Source organism: Coregonus clupeaformis, chromosome 17 (assembly GCF_020615455.1).
Source record: "Coregonus clupeaformis isolate EN_2021a chromosome 17, ASM2061545v1, whole genome shotgun sequence".
Classification (NCBI taxonomy): domain Eukaryota; kingdom Metazoa; phylum Chordata; class Actinopteri; order Salmoniformes; family Salmonidae; genus Coregonus; species Coregonus clupeaformis.
Window position 1 is genome coordinate 48737527 of NC_059208.1, and position 27620 is coordinate 48765146.

The window sequence follows — 27620 nt, forward strand, 5'->3', positions numbered from 1 at the left end:
TGAGCCAGAGACAGGGAGAAACTAAATCCTACCTGCCAGCCCCGTTGTTCTTAAAAAAGATAACAAAATATTTGAGACTGTATCTAATGACGTTCTACTCAATATACTATTTAAGCTAATTTCCTGTATCCCCTTCTCCCTCATACTAGATCTCATCCTCTCTCTTTCCCTCTGATACTGCCCACACTGTAGCAATACATGCTCCACAGTCTCTGTTTCCTGACAATAATCACACTTTCCTGTTGGATGCTTTCCTATCACATTTAATGTCTTATTCAACTGGCTGTGTCCCACCCTTAATCTTGTAAAAATAGCCTCCTCTCTTCTGTCTCTTCCTGCCGTCCTCCCCTCCCCGACTTTCCTCTGTACTTGAAATAAATGCCTTCCCTTATTATCTCTATTCCACTGCTCCTGCTATCTCTGCACCATCACTGAATATATCAGTCTTTTTTACTCTTCCTTGCTCATTGAAACATCAACATCAACATCAACATCCCCACTACTAAGTGTTTGTTTAGCCTGTTCATCTACTGCCTCGTTCCCCTCCACCCCCACACACATGGGCTGGGACCCAAGTAAATCTTATCTATATACCCATCTGTTTAATCCTGCCATGGGTCCTGCCATGGGTTTGTAGCATCTCATAAAGCAGGTCTTGTCTGCTACGTGAGCTAAAGGACTGGAGACTCATTAACACTGCACATGAATTAGAGCAATTAACTACTCTGTCTTGTTTGACTTCCTCCACTCACTGCAAGGCCAACAGTATGGCCATCAGCTCCACCTTATATACAGCCAGATGATCTGTAATATGTTTCCTGACTTCCACCCCATATTCCTGCACTACAAATGCTGACCCAGTATGTCCTGTCCTTGGCTCTTTTGAACCATTCCTGACACACAGTATCCAGACGTCTCTTAAACAAATCAGATGGATCAACACCCTCCCTATCTTTCTGTAGTCTCTCCAACACTTCTAGATCAACTACTGGAGGCGGGAGTAGCCATGGTGGATTTACAGGAATGAGATTTTATTTTGTGATGGGTTGTTTTTTTATACAATGAATTTAGCAATTAGATTTGAAAGTCCTCGTCTTCCTGTCTGACGAATAAACTCAATCTCCCAAGCTTCCTTGCGCTCCTGTCCTGACGTAGCAGGAAGTAAACTTGGCATGTTGATAGCGGAGGTTGTTTTGAAGTGAAACTGGTGAGTTTTATTACATTTAACGTGCATATTTATCTGTCTCATTTTATATTTCACGTCAATACAATATGCACAGCAACGTCTGGATTTTTATCTAATGTAGTGCATGTGTAGTGCATATTTATCTGTGTCGTTTTATGTTTCACGTGAGTACAGTAGGCTATGCACACTGCACAGCAAGGTCTGCGCTTCGTCACATTAATGTTTTCCAGGAAATATGTTTTGCCCTGACCACTGTCAGCCTCTAAACAAGATCAGGATGAACACATTCTCCAGAATAGCAATATTGTGTAGTGTAGACAAGAGTACAAAGTTTATACTTTAATCGTGTTGATGTAACTCTGTATACATGCGTGTAAAATTGGTTGTAAGAACCGTTATAGCTCTCTCTCTCCACCCCATTTCTCCACACTCCTTCCCTCTCTTTCTCCCTCACTCTCTCTCCCTCCAGGGCAGTCTATATATGATGTGATGGGTGTCCATGGTCTGACCAGCTATGTGGAGGGTAACAGGGGCTTGTTCCAGGACATCAGGTTCAGAGACAGCAGACTTGTGATAGATGGCTGTAGTCTGTTCTTCAGGCTCTATCTAAACCATGGACTGGATCAGGTACACGGAGGGGACTACGATGCCTTCGGCACCCTGCTGTCTACCTTCATCTCTGCACTGGAGGCCTGCAACATACAGCCATATGTGGTGCTGGATGGAGGTGTGTGTGTGTGTTTGTGCAACAGGATCTGTGGCTCACGGATCGACCTTGTCAGTAACCTCCGAAGCCCCATAAATAAAATCCACTAGGAGGAAAATCATGATCAACTCTAGTGACCCTCAATGATGGTGTGTGTGTGTGTGTGTGCGCGTGTGTGCGCGTGCGTGTGTCAGGGTTTCTGTTAGCCGGCTTTTGGCCGCTCCCAAAAAATTCAAGGCGATAAATTAAACTGTTGCAAGCCAAAATGACCGGGAGAAAATTTTTTCCCATTGCAAAATAATGCTTTTTATTAATTGATGTAAATACCAGTCGATGTAAATACATTTGAGGGTCATGCTTATCGGTCTATAGGTTAATTTGCATAATTTTGTGGAATTAAATTGGCCTTTGCGTATTTTGGTTAGTCATCTGGTATCTTATTTATCCAACACAACTATCACAAGTGCACAGCATTCAGAGCCTATTTTGAGCGGGATTTCTCCTGCTGCTTCTCAGCTGGTGACTGCTGGAGTAAAATATGTGCTTTTATAAGCCCATTCATGAGCTCCCGAGTGGCGCAGCGGTCTAGTGCACTACATCTCAGTGCTTGAGGCGTCACTACAGACCCCCTGGTTCGATTCCAGGCAGTATCACAACCGGCCGTGATTGGGAGTCCCATAGGGCGGCGCACAATTGGCCCAGCGTCGTCCGGGTTTGGCGGGTGTTATTAACTGACTTGCCTAGTTAAATAAAGGTTAAATAAAAAATTAAAAATAAAATTCATTGCACAACAACTCTAAATGCAATCGCGTGTTATAAACAGTTTTGGTTCACAATTAAAAATAGCGACTTTCTCAACTGGTAATTGAAGCACGCCTCCCATTCACTATTTAAGTGCAGGCAACAGGCTATCAGCGCGTCACTCACCACTTTACAATGTGAGCTGGAGGCAGTATTCATTTTGAAAACATACTTAATTGTTTGAAACCTGAATGTTTTATTTGATATAATGAGGCATGTCTTACCTTGCTTCAAAGAAGCCTATAGGCAAAATCTGACCATGGAAACGTGGAGGCAATTATTTTATAAAGGCTTCATAGGCGGCGCGTGAGTTTGAAGTTTGGGGAAGCTTACAATTTATCCTACTATTTCTACGGTTCTGTGTGCCAGTTATAAATAATAAATAATATAATATGCCATTTAGCAGACGCTTTTATCCAAAGCGACTTACAGTCATGCGTGCATACATTTTTTGTGTATGGGGTGGTCCCGGGGATCGAACCCACTACCTTGGCGTTCCAAGCGCCGTGCTCTACCAGCTGAGCTACAGAGGACCACAGTTATGATTTTCATATGCACATTTTCGTGGAACCGTTTCATTTCAATAATAACGTTTTCGTTTCTCAAAATCATTGGTTAATCATAAAAATTTGAATAAAAATGATACAATTCTAAAAGTAAAGTCAACTAATGCGAGATCACCAACCTCTGCCGTATGGACACATTGATACACCGTGATCGTGATCCATTGGCGGCTAAAGAAATGAACGCATGGAACTCATAGCCTATAGGCCAATGCAGCAGTAGGCCTATAACTGCCATTGCTCATTCACACCGAGGATTGGTGATTATCGAGGGGGATATTGTTGGAAAGATTTTTCAAATAGCTTACTGTGAGGAACTAAAGTTTTAATATATTATAATTCGCAATGGATGTAAAAAAACAACAACACTTTCTTACATTGCCGCGCAGCAGGCCAGGTACTTCTATGCATGCTCAGGCGCCCGAGCTCCCCCAACATTATCAGGACAGAGAAACCAGACACATGCTCACATCGAGCACTCCAAACAAGACAATGAAAAAATTGACAAATCTCGTAAATGATGGTTATGAAATAAACCCAAACTTGTTTCTCGCAAGTGTAGCAGGCTGTGAACTCTGCAAACATTTCCACTCCGAGCATGAGAACGGTAAAAACTGTAATTAATACATGCATTAACAGAAATGTATGTAACCAAATGACGGGATTAACTACTGGTGACATAAGTAATGAAGAATTGATTAAAAAATATATATAATCAAAGGGCAAACAATTCACACAATGAAACAATGAATGCGCAAGAATTGGCGGGAGACAGCTGAGCCATTCTGGAGAGAGACTCGCCTATACAGTATCTTCGCCACACATCCCTCCCCTTCTTCATGTCACAACATAAATTATACTCAAGACACATTATCTTCACACATATTTTAGATGCTTTTCACTGACAGCCGCAACTCAATAATCAACTAGGCCTATTGCCACGCGCGCTGCCCAACTTGCGGACTTCCCAAATAGGCATAGACCTACGACCTTTTGATTTGAAACAATCCACAGAATCCTTGATTCCTCTGTGGCTAAGTGATGCTTTCTGGTGAAGTATTTTGAATGATTTTATTTATTTATTGGTTTTCATATGAACTTCCTTTCGGCACAATCCAAGTCATATTAGCTACCTATTCTAGTTGTTGCATCTTTAAATTCTCCCTCTTTATAAGTTTTTATCTCTGTCACATATGGAACCGCTATCTGTTTAGAGTGGTGTTTCCCAGGTGTGCTGTTTAGAATGGTGTTTTCCCGTGAATTGCATTTTGGCAAATGTTTGAAAATGACGTTTTATTGTCTGCTTCATTACATGAGTTGCATGTTCTGTTAAGATGCATTACCATAATCTAAATGTGATTTCTGTCATTCTGAGCACCGTGGGTGGACACCGAGTCTGATACATTTCTCAAATGGCCGGAAAATTTCAATCTTCCCGGTCACATTGTCCGGTGCCACATTTTCCTAACGGAAACCCTGGTGTGTGTGTGTGTCAGGCATGGACCCCAGTGATAAGAAGCTGTCCACCCTGAGGCAGCGGCTGCAGAGTAAGATCCGAGAGGCTGAGTCTCTGTCCCGTGGCCGACACGGCTCCGTCCTCCCCCTCCTCACAAGACACGTCTTCATCCAGGTACACACACACACACACACACAGACGGACTCAGAGACATACAGGCGCACTCATACAGGCGCACTCATACAGGCGCACTCATACACACCACTCTTCTCCTTTTTCACATCACATTCTTTTTTTTCTGTCCCTCCCTCAGGTCCTCTCCCAGCGAGGTGTCCCGTTGGTCCAGTGCCCCGCCGAGGCAGACTGGGAGATTGCCTGCCTGGCCAATCAGTGGGATTGTCCAGTTCTGACCAATGACAGCGACTTTTACATCTTTGACTTGCCAGGTGGGTGGAGCCAGACCAGGAAGTGATGTCTCCTTCCAGTTTTTATCTTACCCCCTCCTCTCTCTCATCCCTTTCTCCCGCCTCTACTTCCAGGTGGGTATATTCCGTTCCGGTTCTTCCAATGGGCCAGTGTTGGCGGTTCCCCTCCAAATCACTACATCCCAGCCAGGCGCTACACGGTCAGTGGGCTGTGCCGGCACTTTAGGGGAATGAACCGGGAACTTCTGCCGCTGTGTGCTGTCCTGGCAGGGAATGACTACACCACAGAACAAACCTACAAACACATACACACACTCCTCTCTCAGCTAACCACGGGAGGGAAGAGGGGAGGCAGAGGGGGAGGGAGCCCATCCCATATAGAGGGCCTCCTTCTCTGGCTCTCCTACTTCCCTGGACCTGAGGAGGCTCTGGAGGAGGTGGGGAGACTGACAGGAGGAGTAGAAAGAGGAGGAGGAGAGCGAGGGAGAGGAGGAATGGGGAGAGGAAGAGCAGGGAGAGGAGGAGAGAAGTCCGGCCTGTGTTCTGTGCTCTGGTCAGGCATGCAAGAGTACCATCTGACCCCTCAGAGCCGTCTCTCTACCTGGTTCTCTGGAGGCTCATCCAGGTCGCCAGAGGGGCTGTGGGCTGCTACTCCCTGCCCGCTGCCAGAGTGGCTGTGCTGGGCCGCAGGGAGCGGGGCGATGGCCCCCCTGGTGTTGGACGTCCTGGAGCTCAGGAGGGTGCTGCTCATCCCTCAGGTGGAGAACAGCCGACTACCCAGCAGCCACTGCAGCGCCACGGCCATACGACAGGCCCTCTACGGGATCCTACTGGCCAATCAGGAGCAGGGGGAGAGGAGAGAGGGAGAGAGGGGGTGGGGAGAGGGTAACAGGGTCCAGGGACAAGGTGGACAGGAGACCCAAGTAGAGGGACAGGGTGAGAGGGGGAGGGGAGAAAGGCAGAGGGGGAGGAGGGTAAGGGGCAGAGGTCAGGGTCCGGGGGGTGCAGAGCCTTCCTCAGGCAGCGGTCAGGGTGAGAACAACGCCCCTAGCGGTGTGGAGGGTGACAGCGCTGTGAGTGTGTGTGTGGAGGAGTACGACAGACACGATCTGAACCTGAGGAAGAGCCAGGTGGAGCCACGCACCCCCAGAACCAGGCTACACCTTGAGACACTCTGCCAGGTAACCATAACAACACTCTCTGGCAGTTAATCATAGCAACACACTGGCAGGTAACAATATCAACACACTGCTTGGTAACCATAACAACACACTCAGTCACCCTCTACTTTTTTTCCAAGATTGTTACTTTTTTGTCCATAGTGTCATCGTCCTATTGATTTGACTAATCCCCCACCCACCGTCCCTCTCTCTCTCCATCTCTCTTTATAGGCTCCTGTGTCAGTGCGGCTGGAGGTGCTGTATGATGTTCTGGGGGTGAAGGAGTCCTCTCTGTCTCCCCCTACCTCCTCACCTCAGGCTGGCCCTTGGAGTGACTGGGTTCTGGAGGAGAGAGGCCAGACCTTTTCCCTCTCTACCCCAGGTACAGGCTCTGCTGCTGGGCATGGTCCATGGAGAGATGGCCCGGAACACCCATCCTGGACAGAACCAGAACACAGGTAGGGGCAGTGTGCACACATGCAAATACGCATAATGTGTGCACAAACACACAAACACATATACTTGAGTTAGATCCACAAAAAAACATCACATTGCAAAGGACCCCAATATTTGGTTGTACAGTCTTGTCTTTCGTACACACACATACACACTAAACCAGTTCTCTCTCTAACTCAGCCGCAGAACGGAACTTGTGGATGAAGCTTCGCCTGCGGCCAGGAGACAGGCGGGGTTTCGATGTGGGCGTGGCTCATTCCCTCAGCCAATGGCAGGCCTGCCTGTGGAGCGTGCTCAGTTTGAACCAGCTACTGTGTCTGCCCCTGCCTGAACCAGACACAGCATGGTAGGTAACGCACGCACGCACACACAACACACACATACTGCCCCTACCGCTGTTTGAACCATACTGTCCCTCTGTCCCCCAGGTTATTCAGTGGTAGTCTGGTCCATGGTTTGGTTGGACGTCTGAGAGGGGGTTGTTCTCCTGAGTCTGTCCTGGCTGCAGCTCCTCTCTCTGGGCATATATACCGCTCCCTACTGGCTGCTCTGGAGAACTGCACCCTAAATACACTACCCTCATCATCAGGGGAGGAGGAAGAGGGGGAATGGAAGGAGGGGGGAGAGGGAGAGGGAGAGGAGGAGGAGAAGGAGGAGCCCCTTCCTCCCAGGAGATAAACAACAGGTTTGCTCTACTGATGACTGAGGAGGATGAAGAGTGAGAGCGATAGGGGTGAGGAGACTACCTTCTTTCTAGTCAACATGGTGCTCATAAATAAACTTTATTATTCTTTTCACAGCTTTAGAGAGAGGAGTGGGATGAACAGAAAGAGATGGCCTGTGGTATAGGCGCACTATTTTATAAAGCATTCAATCCATATGATTTAAACCCACTCAGGGAATGCTGCGTTCCAATGACTATTCTAAACTATGAACTTTACTATCTCTGATAAAACTCTGCCTGTTCCTTTTAATTAGGACATATAAAGTATGTATATGTATGGCCTTAATGAGGCCTTTACGGCAGTTAATGCCATCTAAACAAGCAGCTTATGTCAGCATATGAGTCTACATAATACATTGCGCCTATGAACTGTTGATTACTTATGTTTTTAATAAAATGTGTAAACTCAATGAAGATGTGTATATTGTTCTTATCATTAGTTTCAATGTCCCCATAGCAACCCCACCAGCCCATAGTAAGAGTTACTTACTATTAGTAACCAAAAAAAACATGTTCAGTTCCAGCTTTGTTTATTTTCAATTTCATGTAACATGGTCATCACATACAGTGGGGGAAAAAAAGTATTTAGTCAGCCACCAATTGTGCAAGTTCTCCCACTTAAAAAGATGAGAGAGGCCTGTAATTTTCATCATAGGTACACGTCAACTATGACAGACAAATTGAGATATTTTTTTCCAGAAAATCACATTGTAGGATTTTTAATGAATTTATTTGCAAATTATGGTGGAAAATAAGTATTTGGTCACCTACAAACAAGCAAGATTTCTGGTTCTCACAGACCTGTAACTTCTTCTTTAAGAGGCTCCTCTGTCCTCCACTCGTTACCTGTATTAATGGCACCTGTTTGAACTTGTTATCAGTATAAAAGACACCTGTCCACAACCTCAAACAGTCACACTCCAAACTCCACTATGGCCAAGACCAAAGAGCTGTCAAAGGACACCAGAAACAAAATTGTAGACCTGCACCAGGCTGGGAAGACTGAATCTGCAATAGGTAAGCAGCTTGGTTTGATGAAATCAACTGTGGGAGCAATTATTAGGAAATGGAAGACATACAAGACCACTGATAATCTCCCTCGATCTGGGGCTCCACGCAAGATCTCACCCCGTGGGGTCAAAATGATCACAAGAACGGTGAGCAAAAATCCCAGAACCACACGGGGGGACCTAGTGAATGACCTGCAGAGAGCTGGGACCAAAGTAACAAAGCCTACCATCAGTAACACACTACGCCGCCAGGGACTCAAATCCTGCAGTGCCAGACGTGTCCCCCTGCTTAAGCCAGGCCCGTCTGAAGTTTGCTAGAGTGCATTTGGATGATCCAGAAGAGGATTGGGAGAATGTCATATGGTCAGATGAAACCAAAATATAACTTTTTGGTAAAAACTCAACTCGTCGTGTTTGGAGGACAAAGAATGCTGAGTTGCATCCAAAGAACACCATACCTACTGTGAAGCATGGGGGTGGAAACATCATGCTTTGGGGCTGTTTTTCTGCAAAGGGACCAGGACGACTGATCCGTGTAAAGGAAATAATGAATTTTGAGTGAAAACCTCCTTCCATCAGCAAGGACATTGAAGATGAAACTTGGCTGGGTCTTTCAGCATGACAATGATCCCAAACACACCGCCCGCGCAACGAAGGAGTGGCTTCGTAAGAAGCATTTCAAGGTCCTGGAGTCCAGATCTCAACCCCATAGAAAATCTTTGGAGGGAGTTGAAATTCCGTGTTGCCCAGCGACTGCCCCAAAACATCACTGCTCTAGAGGAGATCTGCATGGAGGAATGGGCCAAAATACCAGCAACAGTGTGTGAAAACCTGGTGAAGACATACAGACAACGTTTGACCTGTGTCATTGCCAACAAAGGGTATATAACAAAGTATTGAGAAACTTTTGTTATTGACCAAATACTTATTTTCCACCATCATATGCCAATAAATTCATTAAAAATCCTACAATGTGATTTTCTGGATTTTTTTTTCTCATTTTGTCTGTCATAGTTGACGTGTACCTATGATGAAAATTACAGGCCTCTCTCATCTTTTTAAGTGGGAGAACTTGCACAATTGGTGGCTGACTAAATACCTTTTTTCCCCCCTGTACATACAGTAGTAAAAATCCTAACGACATCAGCTGTTCCTTCTATAACCTCTGACATTACATCATTTCATTACAGTACAATATAAAACACAGTACAATCAAATCCACACAATAGCATAAAATACATAGTACAGAATAATATTTTCAAATGCTTGAGCTGTACTTGATTTCATTTACACGGTAAAATGCAACCAATGGAATAGTTCCAAAAGTGCTATCTAAATCAAGCACACCTCAAATACTTTCAAGTACTTAAAAGTATTTGACAGTGTTTGACCCAGGTCTGATAAAAACATGTTATTTGAGACTAACTGTATCAGCTGAGAGCTCTTAGATCAGTCGTTCGTCTGTAGCTTTAACAATGAGCTTCTGTCTGAAGACAATCATCACTGTGTGACTTTCATGTTAGTATTTTCCCAGTTCTATGTTCTGCTAGTTAGCACCTCGCCTCAAAGAGTGTGTTCTCTATGATTTCTTCAATATGAAGCTTCAACATGATTCCACTACAGCAGTTTCATAACACACTGACCAGCTCTCATCCTCCAAATAAAAGCACAACAGATGAAAAAGTTTAAAGATCCTGGCTTATGCTGTGGACGAAGACGATGATGATGACGATGGGGGTAGTGTGTGAGTGTGTGTTGACTCAGTCTCCTCTTCCTTGGCTCCACAGGTGTCTACCACACAGATCAGACAGCTGGTGACGGGGAACGCTCTCACCTTACTGCACGTCACCCACCTACACACACACACACACACACAAAGGAGTAAGATAAAAATAAGAGAACACACACAGGAAATGTTATACAAATGTGTGTGTGTGTACCTGTCAGTGTCAGTGTGGTACTCCAGGATGTGTCCTAGTCGTCCGACCCCCTGGAAACCTGCCAGTACGTAAATCACTCCACTGACTGCAGCACACCTCACGTTCATCCCACGCCACGGCATCGCCGCGGCAATGTGCCACCTATTCCTGCCGATGTCATAGAACTCCACCGAGTCCAGCCCACCTACACACGCACACATATAAATATACCCCAAACATACCCCACAGAGTGTGTGTGTGTGTGTGCGCCGTACCCAGTCCGTTCATTCCTCCCACAGCGTAGATTCTGTTGTTGACAAACACCAGACCGTGGTTCTTCCTGGCTTCCCTCATCCCACTCAGCTCCCTCCATCTAAAACACACACACAGAAGATACACACATTTATTAACTAGTTATTAACTTATATGTTACTAGAGGAGTATGGTGTGTATGTTTGCATACGTATATGTGAGCGAGTATGTGTGTGTATACGTGTGTTTACACTCACTCCTCCTTAACGGGGTCATAAACCTCACAGTTGCTGAGGACCCTCCCAGAGACATTGTTGCCTAGCGACCCTCCGCAGACGTAGATGAGCCCATTGGCCTCCACGCTGCCGTGGCTACAGCGAGACATCAACATACTGGCCTTGGTCTGCCACGACTCACACCGCGTGTCATAGCACTCAAACAGGTTCAATGCTGAGCTGCCTAGAGGGAGAGACGCACAGAGACACACACACACAGAAAGTAGCACAAACACTTCAATACAATGTTACGCTACAATGCTGATATAGATAAGCCATCAGCCCAATACTTTCCTGTCCTCCGGTGAGTGTGTGTGAGAGTGAAACTCACCTACTTCCGACCCTCCAGAGGTGTAGATCTTGCCCTGAGAGGCGCAAGCAGCCAGACTGTCCCGTGGTGTAGGGGGGCCTAGTTTACAAACAAGAAAATTTAAGAACTAACACACACACACACTATGGCTGGGTGATATGGGCAAAATATCCTTTCAAAATATATTTCTCATTTTAGACCACATGGCAGTATTTGACGGTATTTAAAGTTTCAGAATATGAAAAGTTCTTAATATGTTTTATGAATAGTGAATGACCCTAGAATGACAAATTAATTCTAAGTGGTTTTAATGGTCTTTCTTCATTCTGATGGTTTTATAGTCAACCAAACTAGGACAAAACTGGCAGTGAAGTAGTCCAATTTGTAGAACTTTTAATTTATTTAGCACTGTATCAAAATACCTTTATAGATGGTATTATAAACAGGGGTGCACATAACTGGTACGCAGGTACGCAAGCGCGACAGAAATCAGGAATGCGTAATGCCACTTGTGTTACTACGCGCCTTTGCGTACTTGACCGATCTTCTCATCTAACCTTACACATGACAGGTTGCTTGTCAACTACTGTCAGGGATGTCCAAAAAGCAACAGACATTAAGCAGCTTCTTTGGCGTTTCGCCACCTACAAAGAAACGCCAACTGGAGCCAGAGCCGAAGAAAAGACTTTTTTCGGAAAAGTGGCTCCAAGACGTGCAGTGGCTTGAAGCTAACGATGAGCGCACTGAAATGTGGTGCAAGATTTGCCGCTCAAATCCACATCTAGCAGACAAAACAGGTGCATTTTATAAAGGCTCAAAGAATTTCAACCATCCTTTATTTGACAAACATGAAAAGAGCAAGGAGCACACAAATGTGGCGCAAGCCGTTGCTAATAAACAAGCTAGCCGAGAAGAAATGTCCAGTCGCCCACTTGCCAGATGGCGAGACAAGCTGAATGAAGAACAGCGGCAAGCTCTGTTTAATATTTTTCTCCTCGCCTTCCATAAAGCTAAACACGCACGTCCCATGTCTTCCTATTCTGAGGATGTTCCTTTACTGAAGCGGCTAGGAGTAAATGTCGGAGGTGCATATCATTCACGTGAAGGGGGCACACGGATCATGCAGAGCATCGCTCACACCATCAGCGGGGAGTTACGAGCCAAGTTGCAGTCTGCTGAATTTTGGGGGCTGCTTTTTGATGGATCTGAGGACATCACAAAAACTGAGCAGGAAATCGTTTACATTGTGTCTGTGTCCAGCAACGGAGAGTTTACTTCGGACTTTATTGGACTGATTGAATTGGGTGCTGACCGAACCGCGCAGGCCATAACAGACGGACTTGTGAGACTTTTCCAGGACACAGGCTTGGATGACTGGACAACAAAGTTGGTCGCTGTGTGCACAGACGGGGCTGCTGTCAACGTAGGTATCTACAACGGCGTTGTGCCAAAACTCCGGCAACTTGCTGCGGTTGGAGACTCCCTTGTGCACATTCTGTGCACCGCACACACACTGGAGAATTGCGCGAAATCAGCGGATCGCAACGTTCCTTACTGTGAGACATTTAATCGCTCTGTGGTCAAGCTGCTGCAGTTTTATTTACAAAAAGGTGGAGCAAAAAAAACTGCTGCACTGAATAAGCTATGTGAAGAAAATGGGATCTCCTTTGTGAAACTGGGTAAGTTTCATAATATCAGATGGTCTGCATGGAGGCATGAAACACTGTTAAAAATATCAAGACTATTGCCAGCCATTAAAATGCAACTGGTTACGAGTGATAACAGTGACTTGCAGCATATCTGCACAGAGCGTTTTCAGTGCTTTCTGTCAAACATACTTGACATTTGCAACATTTTGAAGACCACATCCATTAGGTTTCAGAAGGAAAAGCTGACCATTGGAGAATGTAAGGATGAACTCATGGTGGCCATTGGACAGTTCACACTTCTGCTTGATGGTGAAAGCCACAGGGCACACTGTTTCCAATGCTGATGCTGACAGAGACAAGACACACTTACTCAGGGGGTTAATTGAAGAGTTTGAAATCAGATATGACTCCCTCAAGTCATGTGATCATTTCCTAGTATTTGATCCTTCAACATGGCCTCAGGAAATGCAAGACCTCCACAGTTTTGGAAACACAACCGTTTGCAGCATTCTCAAGAAATATGAGGCCACCTTGCAACTTGACAAAGATACCACTGTGACAGAATGGATGCGCTTAAAGCAGGCAGGAAAACGCCTGGGAGCCTCTTCTGTGTATGACTTGGTCCAAATAGTAAATACAAGTAACCCAGATGCTTACTCCAACATCAACAAGGTGGTTAAGCTGTCTCTTACACTGCCTTTAAGCAGTGCAGCTTGTGAGAGGGGATTCTCACATCTCAACATAATAAAAACCAAGTACAGATCTCGTCTGTCACATGCTCGTCTCTCAGCCCTGATGCACATTCACCTGTCAAAGCAGACCACAGAGACATTTGACCCAAAGCCTGCTGTTGACCTGTGGATGGAGACAGCTAATCGGAGGCTCAACCAAGGACAGGGAGGTGCATCTGCAGCATCTTCATCATCTACCATGCAGGAAGCTGAAGCAGAGGACAGTGGGGGCGACACTGAGGAGGACAGTGGGGGCGACACTGAGGAGGACAGTGGGGGCGACACTGAGGAGGACAGTGAGGAAGACTGCACTTATTAAGACCACGCTACATATGGGGTGAGTACCAGACACCATCTGCTGGTACTCACCTGAGTAACTCACTGAAAAAGTTATGTGCACCCCTGATTATAAACATCCATACTGGGGTATACTGGTTTTCACCATATCACCCAGCCCTAACACACACACACACATCTTTTTCTGTGTTGCAACACAAGTCGCACTACTCCAATTTCCGTCACTAATACAACAAACACCCACTTTCCAGTACCTAGTTTGGAGTACCAGCTGTCCTTCAGTACGTTGTAACAGTCCATCCTCTTGATGGGGAACAGCTGAGATCCTCCCAGGATGTAAACAACATTATCCCAGAACACCGCTGTGGCATCGCGACGCTTCTCAAACGGACAACGAATATCTGACCAGCTGTAGTCCTGGACACACACCCCGTACTTTACATTTTTATTTTATTTTATTTCACCTTTATTTAACCAGGTAAGCCAGTTGAGAACAAGTTCTCATTTATAACTGCGACCTGGCCAAGATAAAGCAAAGCAGTGCGATAAAAACGACAACACAGAGTTACATATGGAATAAACAAAACATACAGTCAATAACACAATAGAAAATCTATATACAGTGTGTGCAAATGTAAGTTATGGAGGTAAGGCAATAAATAGGCTATAGTGCAAAATAATTACAATTTAGTATTAAACACTGGAGTGCTAGATGTGCAGAAGATGTGCAAATAGAGATACTGGGGTACAAATGAGCAAAATAAATAACAATATGGGGATGAGGTAGTTGGGTGGGCTAATTACAGATGGGCTGTGTACAGATGCAGTGATCGGTAAGCTGCTCTGACAACTGATGCTTAAAGTTAGAGAGGGAGATAAGAGTCTCCAGCTTCAGAGATTTTTGCAGTTCGTTCCAGTCATTTGCAGCAGAGAACTGGAAGGAATGGCGGCCAAAGGAGGTGTTGGCTTTGGGGATGACCAGTGAGATATACCTGCTGGAGCGCATACTACGGGTGGGTGTTGCTATGATGACCAATGAGCTAAGATAAGGCGGGGATTTGCCTAGCAGTGATTTATAGATGACCTGGAGCCAGTGGGTTTGGCGACGAATATGTAGTGAGGGCCAGCCAACGAGAGCGTACAGGTCACAATGGTGGGTAGTATACAGTGGGGAAAAAAAGTATTTAGTCAGCCACCAATTGTGCAAGTTCTCCCACTTAAAAAGATGAGAGAGGCCTGTAATTTTCATCATAGGTACACGTCAACTATGACAGACAAAATGAGAAAAAAAAATCCAGAAAATCACATTGTAGGATTTTTAATGAATTTATTGGCATATGATGGTGGAAAATAAGTATTTGGTCAATAACAAAAGTTTCTCAATACTTTGTTATATACCCTTTGTTGGCAATGACACAGGTCAAACGTTTTCTGTAAGTCTTCACAAGGTTTTCACACACTGTTGCTGGTATTTTGGCCCATTCCTCCATGCAGATCTCCTCTAGAGCAGTGATGTTTTGGGGCTGTCGCTGGGCAACACAGACTTTCAACTCCCTCCACAGATTTTCTATGGGGTTGAGATCTGGAGACTGGCTAGGCCACTCCAGGACCTTGAAATGCTTCTTACGAAGCCACTCCTTCGTTGCCCGGGCGGTGTGTTTGGGATCATTGTCATGCTGAAAGACCCAGCCACGTTTCATCTTCAATGCCCTTGCTGATGGAAGGAGGGTTTCACTCAAAATCTCACGATACATGGCCCCATTCATTCTTTCCTTTACATGGATCAGTCGTCCTGGTCCCTTTGCAGAAAAACAGCCCCAAAGCATGATGTTTCCAACCCCATGCTTCACAGTAGGTATGGTGTTCTTTGGATGCAACTCAGCATTCTTTGTCCTCCAAACATGACGAGTTGAGTTTTTACCAAAAAGTTATATTTTGGTTTCATCTGACCATATGACATTCTCCCAATCCTCTTCTGGATCATCCAAATGCACTTCAGACGGGCCTGGACATGTACTGGCTTAAGCAGGGGGACACGTCTCGCACTGCAGGATTTGAGTCCCTGGCGGCGTAGTGTGTTACTGATGGTAGGCTTTGTTACTTTGGTCCCAGCTCTCTGCAGGTCATTCACTAGGTCCCCCCGTGTGGTTCTGGGATTTTTGCTCACCGTTCTTGTGATCATTTTGACCCCACGGGGTGAGATCTTGCGTGGAGCCCCAGATCGAGGGGAGATTATCAGTGGTCTTGTATGTCTTCCATTTCCTAATAATTGCTCCCACAGTTGATTTCTTCAAACCAAGCTGCTTACCTATTGCAGATTCAGTCTTCCCAGCCTGGTGCAGGTCTACAATTTTGTTTTTGGTGTCCTTTGACAGCTCTTTGGTCTTGGCCATTGTGGAGTTTGGAGTGTGACTGTTTGAGGTTGTGGACAGGTGTATTTTATACTGATAACAAGTTCAAACAGGTGCCATTAATACAGGTAACGAGTGGAGGACAGAGGAGCCTCTTAAAGAAGAAGTTACAGGTCTGTGAGAGCCAGAAATCTTGCTTGTTTGTAGGTGACCAAATACTTATTTTCCACCATAATTTGCAAAAAAATTCATTAAAAATCCTACAATGGGATTTTCTGGATTTTTTTTTCTCAATTTGTCTGTCATAGTTGATGTGTACCTATGATGAAAATTACAGGCCTCTCTCATCTTTTTAAGTGGGAGAACTTGCACAATTGGTGGCTGACTAAATACTTTTTTTCCCCACTGTATGGGGCTTTGGTGACAAAACGGATGGCACTGTGATAGACGACATCCAATTTGCTGAGTAGAGTGTTGGAGGCTATTTTGTAAATGACATCGCCGAAGTCAAGGATCGGTAGGATAGTCAGTTTTACGAGGGCATGTTTGGCAGCATGAGTGAAGGAGGCTTTGTTGCGAAATAGGAAGCCGATTCTAGATTTAACTTTGGATTGGAGATGCTTAATGTGAGTCTGGAAGGAGAGTTTACGGTCTAACCAGACACCTAGGTATTTGTAGTTGTCCACATATTCTAAGTCAGACCCGTCGAGAGTAGTGATTCTAGTCGGACAGGCGGGTGCAAGCAGCGTTCGATTGAAGAGCATGCATTTAGTTTTACTAGCGTTTAAGAGCAGTTGGAGGCTACGGAAGGAGTGTTGTATGGCATTGAAGCTCGTTTGGAGGTTTGTTAACACAGTGTCCGATGAAGGGCCAGATGTATACAAAATGGTGTCGTCTGCGTAGAGGTGGATCTGAGAGTCACCAGCAGCAAAAGCGACATCATTGATATACACAGAGAATAGAGTCGCCCTGAGAATTGAACCCTGTGGCACCCCCATAGAGACTGCCAGAGGTCCAGACAACAGGCCCTCCGATTTGACACATTGAACTCTGAGAAGTAGTTGGTGAACCAGGCGAGGCAGTCATTTGAGAAACCAAGGCTGATTCAGCCAATGATTCAGCCATTTTGTTAACATCCCCACATATTTGAATGAGCAGATGGACTACAGACTGGCCCTGTCTAAGTGACGTAATGTTCTTTGAGTTGAAGCACATGTAGGTGTGTGTACCTTAGGGTTGAAATATCTGCAGGACTGGGGTTGCGAGCCTCCAAACAGAGCAATCCTGTAGTCGTGTTTCTTACGTCGCGGGCGACTGTTCTCTCCCAACTCCTCACGATCCTCTGGGCACAACAGGTGGTACCGCATCCCACCTAGATACACAAAAACAGGTTACACACACCCCCATCAATAATGGGGCCAACGTGTCACATTGGGATCAACATTTCTAAATGTTTTGAAACAAAAATAAAAAATATTTTTATACAGTTCCACATGTGTACTTAGAGGAATAAAAGTGAATATATGCAAATTGCCCCATAACTCCACCTATACAACAACATAGGCCTAGGACTATACATCCTTTAAGCAGGGTTCATACAGACATTGGCAAGTCAAATTCAAGGACTTTTGGGGACTTTTTCAAGCACTTTATTTTGGTGGTATTTTATTAGGATCCCCATTAGCTGTTGCAAAAGCAGCAGCTACTCTTCCTGGGGTCCACACAAAACATGAAACATTACATAATACAGAACATTAATAGACAAGAACAGCTCAAGGACAGAACTACATAAAACATTTTTAAAGGCACGCGTAGCCTAGATATCAATACATACACACAAACTATCTAGGTCAAATAGGGGAGAGGCGTTGTGCCATGAGGTGTTGCTTTATCTGTTATTTGAAACCAGGTTTGCTGTTTATTTGAGCAATATGAGATGGAACGGAGTTCCATGCAATAATGGCTCTATATAATACTGTACGCTTTCTTGAATTTGTTCTGGATTTGGGGACTGTGAAAAGACCCATGGTGGGGTAAGTGTGTGTGTCAGAGCTGTGTGTAAGTTGACTATGCAAACAATTTGGGATTTTCAGATGAAATCTCTCTTAACCAAGAGAGACTGGCATGCATAGTATTTATATCAGCCCTCTGATTACAATGAAGAGCAAGACGTGCCGCTCTGTTTTGGGCCAGCTGCAGCTTAACTAGGTCTTTCCTTGCAGCACTGGACCACACGACTGGACAATAATCAAGATAAGACAAAACTAGAGCCTGCAGGACTTGCTTTTTGGAGTGTGGTGTCAAAAAAGCAGAGCATCTCTTTATTACGGACAGACCTCTCCCCATCTTTACAACCATTGAATCTATGTTTTGACCATGACAGTTTACAACCTAAGGTAACGCCAAGTAATTTAGTCTCCTCAACTTGTTCAACAGCCACACCATTCATTACCAGATTCAGCTGAGGTCTAAAACTTAGGGAAGGATTGTACCAAATACAATGCACTTCGTTTTAGAGATGTTCAGGACCAGTTTATTACTGGCCACCCATTCCAAAACAGACTGCAATTCTTTGTTAAGGGTTTCAGTGACTTCATTAGCTGTGGCTGCTGATGCGTATATGGTTGAATCATCAGCATACATGGACACACATGCTTTGTTTAATGCCAGTGGTAAAAATAGAAAAAAGAGTAGAAGGCCTAGAAAGCTGCCCTGTGGTACACCACACTTTACATGTTTGACAGAGAAGCTTCCATTAAAGAAAACCCTTTGAGTTGTATTAGATAGATAGCTCTGAATCCACGATATGGCAGAGGTTGAAAAGCCATAACACATACGTTTTTTCAACAACAGGTTATGGTCAATAATATCAAAGGCTGCACTGAAATCTAACAGTACAGCTCCCACAATCTTCTTATCATCAATTTATTTAAACCAATCATCAGGTAATTTGTGTCAGTGCAGTACATGTTGAGTGCCCTTCTCTATAAGCATGCTGAAAGTCTTATTAATTTGTTTACAGAAAAAGAACATTGTATTTGGTCAAACACAATTTTATCCAACAGTTTGCTAAGAGCTGGCAGCAAGCTTATAGGTCTGCTGTTAGAACCAGTAAAGGCCGATTTACCACTCTTGGGTAGCGGAATTACTTTGGCTTCCCTCCAGGCCTGAGGACAAATACTTTCCTCTAGGCTCAGATCGATAACAATTTTTCCACCTCTCCCACACTAACTTTACAAAATTCTAACTTGAAATGCTTTTCTTTCATTATTTGTTTCTTTATGCAGGAATACGATGTCTCACTGTTCGTTGTTGCCATTTCCTGCCTAAGTTTGCCCACTTTGCCAATGAAGTAATCATAAAAATAATTGGCAACATCAAATGGTTGTGATGAATAAGCCATCTGATTCGATGAAAGATGGAGTTGAATTTGTCTTTCTGCCCATAATTTCATTTAAAGTAATCCAACGTTTGTTTTCCATCATTCTTTATATCATTGATCTTGGCTTCATAATACAGTTTCTTCTTCTTTTTGTTCAGTTTAGTCACATAATTTCTCAAACTTGCAGTAAGTCAGCCAGTCAGATGTGCAGCCAGACTCATTAGCCACTCCTTTTGCCCCATCTCGTTCGACCATACAGTTTTTAAATTCCTCATCATACATGGAGCCTTAACATGGAGCCTAACAGTCAGTTTCCTAACAGGTACATGTTTATCAATAATTGGAAGAAGCAATTTCATAAATTCATCAAGTGCAGCGTCTGGATGCTCCTTATTAAATCACATCAGACCAACAAATATTTTTAACATCCACATAAGAGTCATAGCAAAATCTTTTGTATGATCTCATACACTATTTTAGGCCCAGCTTTTGGAACTTTGCCTTTCCTGTATATAGCCAATATATTGTTATCACTGCATCCAATGGGTACGGATACAGCTTTAGAACAAAGTTCTACAGTATTAGTAAAAGTGTGATCGATACGTGGATGATCTTGTTCCTGTAGTGTTTGTAAACACCCTGGTAGGTTGATTAATAACCTGAACCAGATTACAGGCACTGGTTACAGTGAGAAGCTTCCTCTTGAGCGGACAGCTTGATGAAAACCAGTCAATATTCAGGTCCCTAAGAAAGTAGACCTTTCTGTTTACATCACATTCACCATCAAGCATTTCACACATATTATTTAAATACTGAATGTTAGCACTTGGTGGCCTATTGCAACACCACAAAAGAAAAGGCTTTAGATGTGCCAAGTGAACCTGCAACCACAACACTTCAATAACACTTGACTTAAAATCTTCTGTAAGCATTACAGGGATATGGCTCTGAATATATACAGCAACACCTGCGCCATAAGCATTTCTGTCTCTTCTATAGATGTTATATCCTTGTATTGCTACTGCTGTATCATCAAATGAATTATCTAAGTGAGTCTCAGAAATTGCTAATATATTAATGTTATCTGATGTTAGCAAGTTATTGATTTCATGTACCTTATTTCTAAGGCTACATATATTAATATGGGCTATTTTCGGCCCTTTCCTGGGTAGCTTATTAGAGATAGACATAATATGGAAAAGAGCAAACAAAGCAAGATAAACAATATATAAATTCTGCAGTCCATTAATCAATTGGTGTGTGTGTGTGTGCTATGGGGTTGAAGCTACGAACCCATAGGCTTGGCTCTCTCATCCCTTCCAGGCTTCTGAGAGGGAGGGTGGACAATGAGCCTGTCATAGCGGATGTAAGCAATGTCCCCACGCGCTCTGGCAGCTTTCATGGCTGGGATAAGTTCTTTCCTCTTCTGGCACACAGCTTCAGGATAGTCCTCGTTGAGGAAGATATACATTCCTCTCAAGTGCTTGGCTCTTTACAGAACAGCTACCTTGTCCTTGAACCTCAGGAACTTGACCACTATCGACCTGGGCCTGTCACCTGGGCCGGTGGTGGGTTTTCCAGTTCTGTGGGCGCGCTCCACCTCAATCTTCCTGTGATCCATCTTCAATTTCTCAGAGATCATTTTCCTCACTTTGTCCTCAGACTCCGTCCAGGTCTCATGTGGAGATTCTGCAATTCCGTCCACAACCATGTTATTCCGTCTTGATTTTTTTCATGGATTCACACACAGAACTGATGTCCTCTCTCAATGACTTACAGATTGCTGTCATCTTGCCGTTCGACTGTTTCAACTCATCGAGCTGACCCTGGGAGAACTGTAAGCTGTTCTTCAGGTCCTGGACCTCTCTGGTCAGGTCGTCCATTCTTTATTAGTTGAATCCACCAGTATTTGGACAAAACACTTGAAGCTATTTTCTTGTTGTTGTAACAACTGCTTGTAGAACTATTTTTGTTAGTTTAAAAGATCCTTCACCTGTGATAGAGAGAGACCACTGTCCTCAACGGTACTCCCGCCGGCTTTGGTCTTTGTCATAGTAGCTAGCAATGTAGGTTACGCTGTTACTGCTCGCAGTTCCAGACAGGGCAGGTCACAGGGAAGATTGAAAACAACAAACAGCAGGAATCTAGACAGCCACAAACCCGGGACAATCCGCGGTCCCAGCCACAATGGCTAACCGCGTCGCAGGCTGCATTCAAGCTGTCAAGAAACCCCACTAGCTTGATAGGCAGCTAGCTAGCAGCTAGGCTAGCTGCTACGCCAAATAGCTCATTAGACCCGGCCTTGGTCGGGAGGATCACTGGACAGAGAGTAGCAGTCCCAGCAACTGATGCCAACTGCGTCGCGGGATCCAAACTAAAAAGTTAGCTAGCAACTAAGAAACTTTCCAATACACTTTTAAAACAACAAACTTACGGCCTCCTGAGTGGCGCAGCGGTCTAAGGCACTGCATCGCAGTGCTTTAGGCATCACTACAGCCATGGGTTCGATCCCAGGCTGTGTCACAGACCCATGAGGCGTCGCACAATTGGCCCAGCGTCGTCCGGGTTAGGGGAGGATTTGGCCGGCCGGGATTTCCTTGTCCCATCACGCTCTAGCGACTCCTTGTGGCGGGCCAGACGCCTGCAAGCTGACTTCGGTTGCCAGCTGGACGGTGTTTCCTCCAACACATTGGTGCGGCTGGCTTCCGGGTTAAGCGAGCAGTGTGTCAAGAAGCAGTGCGGCTTGGCAGGGTCGTGTTTCGGAGGACGCATGGCTCTCGACTTTCGCCTCTCCTGAGTCCGTAGGGGAGTTGCAGCGATGGGACAAGACTAACTACCAATTGGATATCGTGAAAGAAAGGGGGGGGGGGAATATATATTCAAAAGTTTGGGGTCACTTAGACATGTCCTTATTTTCCATGAAAACATACATGAAATGAGTTTGAATAGGAAATGTAGAAAAATGCATAGGAAATGTTGTCATTGACAAGGTTAGAAATAATGATTTTTAATTGAAATAATAATTGTGTCCTTCAAACTTTGCTTTCGTCAAAGAATCCTCCATTTGCAGAAATTACAGCCTTGCAGACCTTTGGCGTTGTCAATTTGTTGAGGTAATTTGAAGAGATTTCATCCTGAAGCACCTCCCACAAGTTGGATTGGCTTGATGGGCACTTCTTACGTACCATACAGTCAAGCTGCTCCCACAACAGCTCAATAGGGTTGAGATCCGGTGACTGTGCTGGCCACTCCATTATAGACAGAATACAAGCTGACTGCTTCTTCCCTAAATAGTTCTTGCAGTTTGGGTCATTGTCCTGTTGTAGGAGGAAATTGGCTCCAATCAAGTGCCGTCCACAGGGTATGGCATGGCGTTGCAAAATGGAGTGATAGCCTTCCTTCTTCAAGATCCCTTTTACCCTGTACATATCTCCCACTTTACCACCATCAAAGCACCCCCAGACCATCACATTGCCTCCACCATGCTTGACAGATGGCATCAAGCGCTCCTCCAGCATCTTTTCATTTGGTCTGCGTCTCACAAATGTTATTCTGTGATCCGAACACCTCAAACTTTGATTCGTCTGTCCAGTGTCTGTGTTCTTTTGCCCGTCTTAATCTTTTCTTTTTATTGGCCAGTCTGAGATATGGCATTTTCTTTGCAACTCTGCCTAGAAGGTCAGCATCCCGGAGTCGCCTCTTCACTGTTGACGTTGAGACTGGTGTTTTGCGGGTACTATTTAATGAAGCTGTCAGTTGAGGACCTGTAAGGCGTCTGTTTCTCAAACTAGACACTAATGTATTTGTCTTCTTGCTCAGTTGTGCAACGGGGCCTCCCACTCCTCTTTCTATTCTGGTTAGAGACAGTTTGCGCTGTTCTGTGAAAGGAGTAGTACAGAGCGTTGTACGTGATCTTCCATTTCTTGGCAATTTCTTGCATGGAATAGCCTTCATTTATCAGAACAAGAATAGACTGACGAGTTTCAGAAGAAAGTTATTTGTTTCTGGCCATTTTGAGCCAGTAATCGAACCCACAATTGCTGAAGGTCAGTTTTATTGCTTCTTTAAAATCAGCACAACAGTTTTCAGCTGTTCTAAAATAATTGCAAAAGGGTTTTCTAATGATCAATTAGCCTTTTAAAATCATACATTTGGATTAGCAAACATAACGTACCATTGGAACACAGGACTGATGGTTGCTGATAATGGGCCTCTGTACGCCTATGTAGATATTCCGTAACAAATCAGCCGTTTCCAGCTACAATAGCCATTTACAACATTAACAATGTCTACACTGTATTTATTTTAAATGGACAAAAAAAATGATTTTCTTTCAAAAAACAAGGACATTTCTATGTGACCCCAAACTTTTGAACGGTAGTGTATGTGTATATATATATATATATTGATTTTTTTAACCTTTATTTATCTAGGCAAGTCAGTTAAGAACAAATTCTTATTTACAATGACGGCCTACACCGCCAATTGTGCGCCGCCCTATGGGACTCCCAATCACGGCCGGTTGTGATACAGCCTGGAATCGAACCAGGGGGTCTGTAGTGACGCCTCAAGCACTGAGATGCAGTGCCTTAGACCACAGCGCCACTCGGGAGCCCAAAATATATATATATATATATATATATAAAATATAATTTTAAAAAACGGAGCTCTCCCTCGTTCAACAGGAAGTGGATACTTATTTGTAATTTTCAAGGACCTCAATGTTATACAATTGTATAATTTATATAACTGTCCATACAGTATAGGGCCTTATATAGAACCCCCCTCCCCCCCAAAAAGCACTTTAAGAATAATGATTTTTTTAGGCCTTGATATTCAAATTATTATTACATTCTAAAATCTGAGAGAAAAATTTGGACATTGCCTGACTAAATAGATTGGATGCATGTATGCCGATTTTTCTGTAGCCTATGTGGCTGACGCAGGCACACATAATAAAGCCATGAATAGCAGTAGCTTAATCTCACCATCACTGTTTTTATAATGAGAAAGTGACCAAAAACCAGGTTATTTTTTTAATGGAATGATTTGTATGGAAAGCCAAGTTGAAGCCAACATGAGATGTTGTCATCATCATAATAACTTCACATAACTGCGCAGCATCCTTCAATTGAAGCGGCAGGAAACAAACTAAAGTGGTCACATCTCTGACAAAAACGGATCAAAAATTTAATAAGTATTATGCATAACTATTGAAGAACCACGTTAATGACAGTATCGATTTAGGTTTTAAGTATCAAGGTAAGGTCACTCTTTCGGTTAGAAGCATTTTAATTTTCAATAGCATTTATTATTTTGGACTTTTGTGTGTGCCAATAAAAACTGTTTTCACCCTGTAACATAGGGAGACACAAAATGTTATGTAGTTACACTGCATTTCTGTGATCTCTATACAAATAACTGACAGCTAGATCCAGGATTCTTCAAGTTCAATGTCTAATTTAACTGATTAATGCTTAATATATGATATAACGACAATTTACACTGCCATAAACGCAAGGCCAGAAAAGTAATGTTTTATGTCACACGATTTTTGACAAATCCTTCAAGGCACCAACCATGATAAATTCACCAACCGTGAATTGTATTGAATATACCCATGATCCCCCCTATATCTTCATGTAATGACATGAACATGTTTTGCAGATTATTATCAACAGCTGTAACAAGTTGCCCAGTGTAGGAAATCCTCACTGGTACCCCAGTTTATAGAAAGACCCATATACAGGTGTGTGATTACTCACTGATGACCATCTTGAGACACTCTGGGTTGTCCTGTATGAGGGGTTCAGCCTGGACGGTCTTAGAGAGGAAGGCTTTAGACACCAGAGGGAAGCGGACACAGCCCAACACCTCCACCATGTGACTCTGTCTGTTACACACATCATACTTCAGCCACCGCACCGCAGACTCATAGATCTACACACACACACAGAAAGGGAGATAGTGAAACGGGGGGGGGGGAGAACATGTCATACTTGAGCCAGTGATGTACACACACATTAATGACAACATGGTAAAGTATCTGGTGTGTGTGTGTGGTTTCACGCGCACGTGTGTGTATGTGTGTGTTACCTGGTCCTCGGCCCGGACAGTGAGTGTGTCTTGGTGCAGTAGCTGGGTGAGCTGGGTGACGTTCAGTTGGAGGAATTCATCCAGTTTATAGACCTCAGTGAAGTGCTGATGTATGAAGTCATCAGCTGACAGCTTCAACTCTGGACAGTCCAAACACTCCGCTAGAGCAGAGATACCTAGAGAAAGGCCAGAGGTTAAGGAGTGTGTGTTTGTGTGGAGGCGAATTTGAGAGACACTATTATAGATGTATAGAATTTAGACAGGTCTTACCCAGACAGTTGGTTGCGTCGACTTGCTCTTTTAGGAAGTCAACACACATCTTCTTCACAGGTTCTATCTGGTACTGGTTGGCTGCATCCAGCAAAGACTGGACATTACTGCTGTTCACTGAGATACTGAAACACACACAGTATGGGGTGTGTTTTGTGTCTAAAGTGTCCCATATGGATGGACATTTGTGTGTGTGTGTGTGCGGCTTACCGAGCGGTGTAGACAAACTCCACCAGCAGTTCTATGATCTCAGGCTCAGCACTCCTCAACTCCACCTCGTGACTGGTAGACTCCATCATGCTGGCTTGAGGGAGAGAGAGAGATGGAGAGAGAGAGATAGAGAGAAGTGTCACATTGGTGTAATACGTGTTATTAGAGGTAAGGGAGAAAGAGATAGAGTTACAACAAAGTTGAGTGTGCATGTGTGTGTGTGTGTGTGTGTGTGTAGTGTACTCACTAGTAAACATGAGGCTGAAGAAGTGGCTGGCTGCAGCTAAGACCACTCTGTGAGCAGGAATATGTTTCCCCTGAACCACCAAGATCACATCACATAGAGTACCCTGCAGAAAACACACACTGTTAGACACACACTCTCACGCTCGCTCGCTCGCTCACACACACACACACCTGTTTCCTTAGGTTGTTCATGACGCCCATGATACTGGACAGGAATCTGGACTCCTCTTTAGAAGCCAACTTCTTTTCAATCTTCTTCTTAGAACCCGAACTTGAGGGTTTGTCTCCTGTTGCAGCTGCAGAAGCCATGCTGGTGCTGGCCATAGCTGCTGGCGACTAAATTAGGTGTAGCGTTAGTTAACTTAGGGGTTGTCAATAGCCTAATAAGACAGGAAATTCAAATAAGCACCAATAATAATATGTATGTATAAACTGGCTAGCTTGCAATAGTAACGTTTGCTAGAACTCCCACTGCTGCTGCCAAAGTCCACTGCACAGCACAACCTGTTTGTTTTGGAGATAGTAATTACGCTAACTTAGCTAGCTAACTATATAGAATGAGTGCAGTTCAGCAGCTAGCTACATACATAGGCATGTCCAGCTCGTATATACACTAATCTTGATGTTGACTCGCTGCGAGTAAACCACTGGGCTATATTATTGGTTTAGTTTGCTGACAGAAGAAGTTAAGAAAAGTGGGTTCTGGTTTTATGTGTTAGCTAGGACTGCCAGAGTATCTTTGGCACTGCTCACTTTCTCACTTCTTCCGGGTTCTGCTTCTTCTTCTTCTTCTTCAATGAGGTTTAATGGCAGTTGGCATCCAATATGTTCCATTACCGCCACCTACTAGACTGGAGTTCAACTTCCTTATATTTTGCTCTTCTTCCGGGTTACTGTTGTGGTAGAATCTTCTTCTTCTTCTTCTGTGGATTTTAAATGGCGGTTGGCAACCAACTTTAAGGTGCATTACCGCCACCAGCTGGACTGGAGTGTGGACCAGAGACAGTGAAGGTCTAAATCCTACCCAATAATCTCGTCTCCCTAAGGAAACGAAATACACAATTAAATACTACATCCCCTGAAGATTCCCCCAGCAGTTCACTTAATCCTGGCTCTTCAACCCCATTACTCCTCAAATCTAATAA

General features: G+C 44.2%; 2 protein-coding genes across 3 annotated transcripts; one reads left to right on the top strand and one right to left on the bottom strand.

Annotated features, from left to right (window-relative positions):
- Positions 1-1145: 1145 nt before the first annotated feature.
- On the top strand, positions 1146-7887 carry LOC121586647 (protein asteroid homolog 1). The gene is given in 9 exon segments (XM_041903541.2): positions 1146-1207; positions 1656-1913; positions 4753-4886; positions 5026-5158; positions 5252-6318; positions 6529-6595; positions 6597-6755; positions 6934-7099; positions 7182-7887. Coding segments are annotated over 8 exon segments (2214 nt in total). The 5' UTR covers positions 1146-1207; positions 1656-1675; the 3' UTR covers positions 7432-7887.
- A 1699-nt stretch (positions 7888-9586) lies between these two features.
- Positions 9587-27240, bottom strand: klhl7 (kelch-like family member 7). 2 transcript variants are annotated; one of them, XM_041903538.2, is made up of 13 exons: positions 26647-27240; positions 26477-26579; positions 26230-26323; positions 26020-26144; positions 25750-25925; positions 25419-25593; positions 17501-17643; positions 14175-14337; positions 11265-11342; positions 10916-11117; positions 10682-10779; positions 10428-10611; positions 9587-10340 (listed from the first exon to the last, which is right to left on the bottom strand). In XM_041903538.2, the coding sequence occupies exons 1-13, from the start codon at positions 26797-26799 to the stop codon at positions 10187-10189; spliced, it is 1848 nt and encodes a 615-aa protein (XP_041759472.1). In that variant the 5' UTR covers positions 26800-27240; the 3' UTR covers positions 9587-10186. The 2 variants fall into 2 exon arrangements, with proteins under 2 accessions (XP_041759472.1, XP_041759473.1); XM_041903539.2 differs by lacking the exon at positions 10428-10611 and having other exon boundaries at positions 10248-10340.
- Positions 27241-27620: the final 380 nt, after the last annotated feature.

Excerpts from the sequence above, each read along its gene's own strand:
- klhl7 (XM_041903538.2), bottom strand. The coding sequence starts at position 26,799 with ATGGCCAGCACCAGCATGGCTTCTGCAGCTGCAACAGGAGACAAACCC. Across the intron at positions 25,594-25,749 it reads CTGTCCGGGCCGAGGACCAG|ATCTATGAGTCTGCGGTGCG; the intron begins GTAACACACACA and ends GTGTGTGTGTAG. Across the intron at positions 10,612-10,681 it reads GGGAGGAATGAACGGACTGG|GTGGGCTGGACTCGGTGGAG; the intron begins GTACGGCGCACA and ends GTGCGTGTGTAG.